The sequence below is a fragment of the Rhinichthys klamathensis genome, unplaced genomic scaffold, assembly GCF_029890125.1.
Source record: "Rhinichthys klamathensis goyatoka isolate OS25496 unplaced genomic scaffold, OSU_Roscu_1.1 h1tg000240l_1, whole genome shotgun sequence".
NCBI classification, from domain to species: domain Eukaryota; kingdom Metazoa; phylum Chordata; class Actinopteri; order Cypriniformes; family Leuciscidae; genus Rhinichthys; species Rhinichthys klamathensis.
In genome coordinates this window covers 2,094,430-2,103,895 of record NW_026606762.1, presented here as the reverse complement: position 1 = coordinate 2,103,895, position 9,466 = coordinate 2,094,430, and the positions used below count along the sequence as shown (strand labels likewise).

General features: G+C 46.0%; 1 protein-coding gene across 1 annotated transcript; it reads left to right on the top strand.

Annotated features, from left to right (window-relative positions):
• Nucleotides 1–852: 852 nt before the first annotated feature.
• LOC130100357 (uncharacterized) lies at nt 853–4,185 on the top strand. The gene is made up of 2 exons (XM_056265785.1): nt 853–928; nt 3,137–4,185. The coding sequence occupies exons 1-2, from the start codon at nt 853–855 to the stop codon at nt 4,183–4,185; spliced, it is 1,125 nt and encodes a 374-aa protein (XP_056121760.1).
• The last annotated feature ends 5,281 nt before the right edge of the window (nt 4,186–9,466 follow it).

Below are 9,466 nucleotides of genomic sequence, written 5' to 3'. Positions count from 1 at the left end.
CGGCGCGGCCGCCGGCCTAGCCGAGCCGCCTCTCGTACCCCGAGGCGCCGTGGTTTGCCCTCACCTCCACCATCAAGACCTCCACCATCTCCAGCTTCCTCCTACACCTCAGCACAACCCAATATTCCGGCAATCGAGAAATAGACAGTGCTGGGGCTGAGACAAGCGCTAATCAGCGCTGACGTTCATTTTTCTAGGAGGATGAACAAATCGCAACTGTACAACTTGTATGTTTCTCTCCAGGCAGCTTTCCCTTCTCCGAAATCCACTCCACCTTCAAAAACAGCAAAAAAGGCAAGTAACAAAACATCAAACTCACGTTTTCAGAAAACTCCTTCTCCCGACGCCGCAGGGCCCAGTTCTACGCGAGCGCCAGGCCACAGCAGGCCTTCAGCTAGCCTGGGCCGCGCCCCAGATTCCGCCGCCGCCAGGCCCCACTCCTCTCTCCGCTCTGCTGAGCTACAGACCGCGGCGTTTTCCAGCACCGCACCTCACGCTACTTTGCCAGTTTCATGCGAAACAGGCCGCTCTTTAAACGTGAGTATGCCAACGCTTCAAGCCCAACCACCCCACCATCCTCCCGTAACTTTTTCCAACCCTTTTCCCTGTCCCTGGCCTGCAGTCCCACCGTCAGTCTCTAGCGCGAGGTTGCCTCAGCTAGAGCCGCAGGCCCACTCACACTTCCTACCTCTCCAGCTCTCTTCTCTCCCAACTTTTCCAGCTCCCCCCCAAGCTTTAGGGACCGACCCAAGTGTGAGGTTGCCTCCACAAACGGCTTCGGTCTCAGGCTTTTTCCCTCCTAATACTTTTCCCCAAAACCATTCTTCTTTCACCCTATTTTCCGCAACGCCGATGCCCATCCCGCCGAACGCTACAGCCATGGAACCGCCCCTCGTGACCAACAACATCAGAGCCCAGATACTCACAGGTGCGGATATTGATTTATCCTCTCTTCTATCTATCCTCCCTTCCTCTGTTTCAAATAGGCAAATCGATTGCGGCGATTTTGCAGTCACCTTGAAAAACCCAGTTCACAATTCATCCCGCATCCTGTCATTTTCCGAATTCGCAATTGCTTTCAGCCGGTATAGCGAAATCATTTGCGCCGCACTCCCCCACAGAAGACGAGAACTGAACGACTATCTCGCGATAATTGCAGAGCTCGCGTTGTCATATGGAGGAACACATTTTTACACTTACCACAAATTGTTCTCAGCAAAATGCGCCGTCCGTGTAGCTCAGTGGAACCAGTGCCCTTACTGGGGAGCCCTTGACACAGAGCTACACAACAGAGTGTTCTTAGGCTGCCGCAACATATCCTGCGCAGTTTGCAGATCCGTCTCTCATTCCACCACAGCTTGTCCTTTGATTAACCCCGAAAATCCTCCCCGCCCAGATTCAGCAGCTGGAAAATCAACCAGTTATGTCCCGCGACCAGCAAACTTTAATCCCGACGACTCAGCTACGGATTCCCAAAGAAGAAAAATCTCATTCCCATCCAACAACCAAGCCTGCAATAATTTCAATGCGGTTTTTACATATTTGCAGCTACTGTGGCGGCGCGCACGCGCGCACTATATGCCCTGTCAAAAGGTCCGTAAATAAAGATTAAAAAAACTACTTATCGACTCCTGTGAATTTTTCCCGTCTGTCTTCTGAATTATCCCACCACCCTAACACTGATTTTAAGGACTATTTACTGTCTGGTCTCGAGCATGGCTTTAATCCGGGCGTCGAAAGCCTCCCCACACAGAGTATCATATGTGATAATCTCCAATCTGCTTTCGCCGAACCTGACACAGTCGACACCCTGATTAAAAAAGAAATCGAATCGGGCTTTATGATTGGTCCTTTTGACATTCCTCCTTTTGAACATTTCCGTATCAGCCCAATTGGAGTGGCCACCAGGAAATTTTCAGGCAAAAAACGCCTTATAATCGATCTTTCAGCCCCCCATAATTCTCCGTTTCCAAGCATTAACAGCCTCATCTCGCTCGAACAATTTTCTCTTCATTACCACACCATTGATCAAGCCATAACATTGATTAAAGACGCAGGTTACGGCGCTTGGCTTGCTAAAGTTGACATCACCTCTGCCTTTAAAGTGATGCCCATCCACCCGGATTCGTGGCATTTGTTCGGCGTACGATGGCAAGGAAAATTTTATTTTTCTGTCCGTTTAACTTTCGGCAGCAAAAGTAGCCCCAAAATTTTCGACATGCTATCAGAGGCTATTTGTTGGATTCTTTCCAATAACTACTCGATACCCTACCTAATCCACTTGCTAGACGATTTCCTGATCATCTCTCCGCCTGAATCCATCCCAGCCGCACATCTTCTCACAGTCTAAAAAGTCTTCAGCGAGCTCGGGATTCCAATCGCCCAAGAAAAAACCATGGGTCCAGCCACATCCATCGAATTCCTGGGCATTAAGTTGGACACAATCAACTTCCAGGCCTCACTACCCAAGGAAAAAATCGACAGGATTATTCTGGTCGCATCCACCCTTCTAGAAAATCCAAATTGCTCTAAACGAGAGCTTCTATCTCTGCTCGGCCATTTAAACTTTGCGATGCGCATTATCCCACAAGGTCGCCCTTTCATCTCACATCTCCTCTTCCTTGCATCATCAGTTCACGAGCTAGAGGACCAAATCTCCCTAACTACTTCATGTAGCAACAAGCGCAGTTTATGGATAACATTCCTTAAACAATGGTCTTTTTTCTATAATAATCTGATTTCTCTCCCTACGGATATCCAACTGTTCACAGATGCAGCTCCTTCCGTTGGTTTCGGAGGTTTCTACCAAGGTCGTTGGTTCGCGTCTACATGGCCAGCCCAGTTGTTAGATTTACCACAATCACTAACATCCTCAGCATTATTCGAGTTGTATCCTTTAGTGGTAGCAGCCTTCTTGTGGGGCAAAGAATGGTCGACTAACAGCATCATGGTACACTGTGATAATGAAGCAACCGTGCATTGCATCAACAAAGGCCGCTCAAATTCCCCCGCTTTAATGCCTCTCCTAAGACGCCTCATTTGGATCGTAGCTTGCGACCAGTTCATCTTAACTGCAAAACATGTTCCTGGGTCCAAAAATCAAATAGCTGACTCTCTCTCTCGTTTTGCTTTCCAGAAATTCAGGCTGTTGGCACCAGAGGCGGACCCATGCCCAACCCCAGTACCTCACTATTCAGAGTTAATATTCCCTTAAACCATCCATTGAAACCACTTCTAGATACCTCTCTTAACTCCATTCTGCAAGCCGTTTCACCCAGCACACTCCAATCCTACCTAACCGCATGGAAGTGTTTTAAGTCTTTCCACTTCACATTCAACCAGCCTTTTCCCAGTTTTTCTCTGCTCAACATCACTTCATTTATATCCTATCTGGACAGCACCAAGAACCTCAAAGCCCGCTCCATCAAGGGCTATCTAAGTGGAATCCAATTCTTCCACAAACTCCTTTTTGGTTCACCCTCCGCAGACATAGCAAATTCCCAGACATCAATGCTTATCAAAGGCATCCAAAAAACCCAACCAACCCGTCCAGATGCCAGACAACCAATAACCTTGGACATACTCACCAAATGTATCTCTACCCTCCGCCGAGGCTACCACTCCACCAACACCGCCCGCACACTGGATGCCATGTTCATATTGGCTTTCTTCGGTTTCCTCAGATGCTCAGAACTCACCATCACTTCCAACTTCAACCCTAAAGTCCATCCCACAATCTCAGATCTTTCAGTATTAGACAACGAAACCATCTCTTACTTCATCAAACAAAGCAAGACAGACCAAATGAAAAAAGGCCACTTCATATACATCTTCAATCTCCAATCACCAATCCAACCATACCAAACTCTCTTCGCGTACTCACAATTCAGAAACTCTCAGACCAAGTCCCCTTCCGACCCACTCTTCACCGACGATTTCAATCGCCCCGTTACACGTTTCTGGTTCCAAAAACATCTCAAATCCATCTTACTCCAAGCAAACATCCCAGCAAATAATTTTTCCAGCCATTCATTCCGCATAGGTGCAGCAACCACAGCTGCCCAAAAAGGCCTTTCCCAGCAGCAAATCCAAGAGCTCGGCCGCTGGTCGTCGGAGGCCTTTAAGAGTTACATCCGTTCTAACCACCTCCATACCAAAGAAGCCCAACGATCCCTACTCAGCTAAACGTCCTCTCAACCTACCATAGGATCCCAGGAAGCAAGCCAAAGGCAAGTCCATCTATCGTTGCAGCAGCACCCTCTACTCCGCCCGCAGGAACTCCATTAACTCGACCAATGTCTGATCCACTGCCGCAGCAGTGTCATCTACCCCGCTCCCGCAGGAGCTCCATTACTCCATCCAACTGGCTCCACTGCCTCAGCAGTGTCATCTACTCCACTCCCGCAGGAGCCCCATTATTTCAAGCAAGTCTGGTCCACTGCCGCAGCAGTGTCGTGCACTCCGCACCCGCAGGAGCTCTGTTACTCCATCCAGCTTGCTCCACTGCCGCAGCAGTACCATCTACTCCGCTCCCGCAGGAGCTCCATTAACTTAAAGCAAGTCTGGTCCACTGCCGCAGCAGTGTCGTGCACTCCGCTCCCGCAGGAGCTCTGTTACTCCATCCAGCTTGCTCCACTGCCGCAGCAGTACCATCTACTACGCTCCCGCAGGAGCTCCACCAACCTAAAGCAAGTCTGGTCCACTGCCGCAGCAGTGTCGTACACTCCGCTCCCGCAGGAGCTCCGTTACTCCATCCAACTTGCTTCACTGCCGCAGCAGTGTCATCTACTCCGCTCCCGCAGGAGCTCCAGTTACCTAAAGCAAGGTTGGTCCACTACCGCAGCAGTGTCGTGCACCCCGCTCCCGCATGAGGTCTGTTACTCCATCCAGCTTGGTCCACTGCCGCAGCAGTGCCATCTACTCCGCTCCCGCAGGAGCTCCATTAACTTAAAGCAAGTCTGGTCCACTGCCGCAGCAGTGTCGTGCACTCCTCTCCCGCAGGAGTTCCGTTTACCAAAGAAGTCCGATCCACTGCCGCAGCGGTGTCTTCTCCTTCTTTTCCATCCACCTCATTTCCACCGTATCAGCCATACCATCCTCCTCCGTCCCTGCACCATTTACAACCTTCCACCCAAGAGGCACACCCATCCAACTCCAAGTCAACCTACTCCCGTCCTACGTTAAAAGAAACCTCCCAGCAACCACCTCTTCCCGCAGCTGATATCTTAAGCTTTACATTTCACAAGTTTTTGGGGGGTCATCAGCATCATTCTGGCGGCTGTCCTGCATTTTATTTCACAGTTTTTGGGGGAGTACTATGGGTTCGGGCCGCATACCGAGCCCGGAGCCCTCTCCTCGGACAGCACGCCAAATATGCATTTATTCTATCTGACTTATTTGTAAGTGTGAACTCGTGAAATGATGTTTTATAAACAAGGTTCGGGAGGAGCACGTTCAAATAAATCATTCCAATCAACTCGTCACCAAACTATTACATGTCTACCCTATCAGCACGAGAGGAAGCATATCCACTGTCAACTCACCTAACATTCCTTGACAGTTTCAGCATCCCTCCACCACCCCAACTCCTCACTCCTTGCTCATTCTTCCACAGTCAGGAACGGGGGGAGTACTATGGGTTCGAGCCGCATACCGAGCCCGGAGCCCTCTCCTCGGACAGCACGCCAAATATGCATTTATTCTATCTGACTTATTTGTAAGTGTGAACTCCTGAAAAACACATTATGCATCAGTGGTATTACCAACACATTATGAATTAAAAAAATGTCGATCCAAAATTTAAAAACGAACAATGTAATTTATTGGAGTATTAGTTGTACCTTTATTAAAGGTATTGTAGGTAGGAATTTTATAAAAAAAAATCTTTTCCAAATTTGTTTAAACTTTCTGTATCAATGCATAATTAAAATGTAAGTACTCTGAAAAAGAAAGTATAAAAATCGAATGTTTGTAGACCTCTCACAACTGTTTTAAAGACAGCTCATTATTTCCATTCACTCCACCCCCTCCCTTCTGGGCACCTTCCAAAGCCACGCCCCCAAAACACATGAACTCGCGACTCCCGACCGCTGAGCTGAAGACGAGCGGAGAGGAAGGAGCGCAGTGCATGTAGTGACATCATGTCAGAATCACATGTAATAAAAAAAATCTAACTTTATCATTATGAAGATAAACAAATAAGATGTATTTTTGTACTCACTATCAAGCTAGCATATTGATATCGGTAAAGTTTAAAATATATATTTATTGATTCGCTAACGAGCTAGTTATCTATAAGGCAAAGCTAAAAACAGGTTGCATGATACACGTTTTTCCATTGCCATCATTTACACTGTGATTAAGATGAATTTCGTGTAACATTCATAACATATATGGTGTTCTGCATGTAAGAGTTTCCATGATGAAAGCATTGTTGACTCTGATGAGGACTACACTCCAGAGACAAGTACCGCATCGTCAGCTCGAGGACAGATAAATCGTTGTTTATCGAAAGACTTTTTGTTCATTACCTTTTCTAGTAACGTTACTCTCTTCCTTTTTTTGGCTGGTTTGCCTTCGCCAACTGCATATGTGAATTTTGATTGGTCTTTCTCTACCATTGTTTTGCTATTCCTAGGTTCCGTGCCTCTTGAATTCCTCAAATCAAACAGGTACGCGCAAGTGGGCAGGTCCTGTGTGGCAAAAGGGTGGTTGCCACACAGAGCTGTGTTTAGTGCAGATTAAACGGTCTAGAGTCACTCGATTTTTATACTCTTTTTATCAGAGTACTTACATTTTAATTATGCATTGATATATATAGAAAGTTTAAACAAATTTGGAAAAAAGTTTTTTTTTATAGAATTTCTACCTACAATACCTTTAAGTAGTAACAGCTTATACATTTTAACAAGGATCTGGAAGAATCAAGGTGCTTACCTATATGAAGATATAAACTATTCCAAAAGTTTTGAGGGGTTTTTTTCTCATTGAAAAAAATAAATGGATAATTGTTTCAGGTATTGTAGTGGTCACCAGCTGGAGTGCCCTTGAGCCACCAGAGGGCACTCCACATCAGACTATTGTCATTCCCTTACAAACTACATCTCCCATAACTCTCGGGGCCCTATTTTAACGATCTGAAACGCAAGTGTCAAAGCGTAAAGCGCAAGTAACTTTGTGGGCGGATCCCGGCGCTGTTGCTATTTTCCCGGCGGGATAAATGCCTCTTGCGCCTGGCGCAAATCTAAAAGGGGTTGGCCTGAAGTAGCTTCATTATTCATAGGTGTGGTTTGGGCGTAACGTGAAATAAACCAATCAGAGCGTCATCTCACATTCCCTTTAAAGGAACACTCCGACTTTTTGGGACTTTAGCCTATTCACCTTATCCCCCAGAGTTAGATAAGTCCATACATACCTTTTTCATCTCCGTGCGTGCTATAAGTCTGTTTGACGCACCCACCGCTAGCCTAGCTTAGCACAAAGACTGGATGTAAATGGTTGCAGCTAGCATACTAATCCAAATAAGTGACAAAATAACACAAACATTTTCCTATTTACATGTTGTGATTTGTATAGTCACAGAGTGTACAAAAAACAAAGTCACATGAGACACAGACATATTTTAACCGTATAAATACTGGGAACTATATTCTCTGAAGGCGAAGCACTGCTACTTGGGCGGAGTGATAACCGCAGCACATCAGACGAGCCGTGGTGAGGAGCAGAGAGCGCGTCTCGGGTGCTGCGGTTATCATTCTTCTAAAGCGGATTCCTATTATAACGGCGGATTTGCCAGGCGCGCGCCAGGAGCGGTTCACAGCCGAGGAGAGCAGCGTTCTCGTCAGAGAAGTGACATTGGGGATGGAGAAACCCACCCAAATTAACTTCTGTTAAACAGGCGTATGAAAATTTGGGTAAATGTGTAACATGCTTTTATAATAAATTGTCTTTCTATCTATCTATCTATCTATCTATCTATCTATCTATCTATCTATCTATCTATCTATCTATCTATCTATCTATCTATCTATCTATCTATCTATCTATCTATCTATCTATATATCTATCTATCTATCTATCTATCTATCTATCTATCTATCTATCTATCTATCTATCTATCTATCTATCTATCTATCTATCTATCTATCTATCTATCGTAATAATGTATGATTTGCAAAAATGAAAACTGCTGCTTAGATGAGAGAATCAACGTGTATGCGCGTTGTGCACACGCTACATTGATTATGGCCAAGCATGCGCCCTTAAAATAGCATAATGAACAACGCGCAACGCGCCACTGACTTTAGACTAGTTTTTTTCTGGTCAGTGGCGCAATTGTTTTATAGAACAGCAAAATAGCATGAGGGAAAGTTTGCGCCGGAACACGCCTCCTCTTTGCGCTGAACCGCCCCGGGGAGCGCAAGTGTATTTCTTAGTTAACCGACGTGCGTCTGTGGAGGGAAAAACCCGCTTTGTGCGGGTGCAAAATAGGAATGATATATGCGTCAGTGTACAAAGTCATTTGCGCCGAGTGCAAGATAGGGCCCTCGGACTCTTCATCCATTATCACATTCACCTGTGTCTCATTATCTTGTTTAGCTCACCCCATATAACCCTGGTTTTCTCATTCATTATCTGCGAAGTCTTGTTTAGTGTTACTCTGCAATCCTGAGCATTCTCCATAGTTTCATGTCTCTTGGATTTCTTGCCTCTTCCGTGGATTACTCTTTTGCCCGTGTTGTTGTGATGGTTGTGATGTGATTGTTGTGATTGTTTGGATTGTTTGTTTGTGTATGGCCCTTGCCTGGATTTGGATTACGATTGTGGATATCCTTTTAAATAAATACTGCATTTGGATCCTCAACCTTCGTGTCTCAGAGCAGTTTGTGACAGGTATATTGCCACAGTATATACACTCACCTAAGGGATTATTAGGAACACCTGTTCAATTTCTCATTAATGCAATTATCTAATCAACCAATCACATGGCAGTTGCTTCAATGCATTTAGGGGTGTGGTCCTGGTCAAGACAATCTCCTGAACTCCAAACTGAATGTCAGAATGGGAAAGAAAGGTGATTTAAGCAATTTTGAGCGTGGCATGGTTGTTGGTGCCAGACAGGCCGGTCTGAGTATTTCATATTCTGCTCAGTTACTGGGATTTTCACGCACAACCATTTCTAGGGTTTACAAAGAATGGTGTGAAAAGGGAAAAACATCCAGTGTGCGGCAGTCCTGTGGGCGAAAATGCCTTGTTGATGCTAGAGGTCAGAGGAGAATGGGCCGACTGATTCAAGCTGGTAGAAGAGCAACTTTGACTGAAATAACCACTCGTTACAACCGAGGTATGCAGCAAAGCATTTGTGAAGCCACAACACGCACAACCTTGAGGCGGATGGGCTACAACAGCAGAGGACCCCACCGGGTACCACTCATCTCCACTACAAATAGGAAAAAGAGGCTACAAT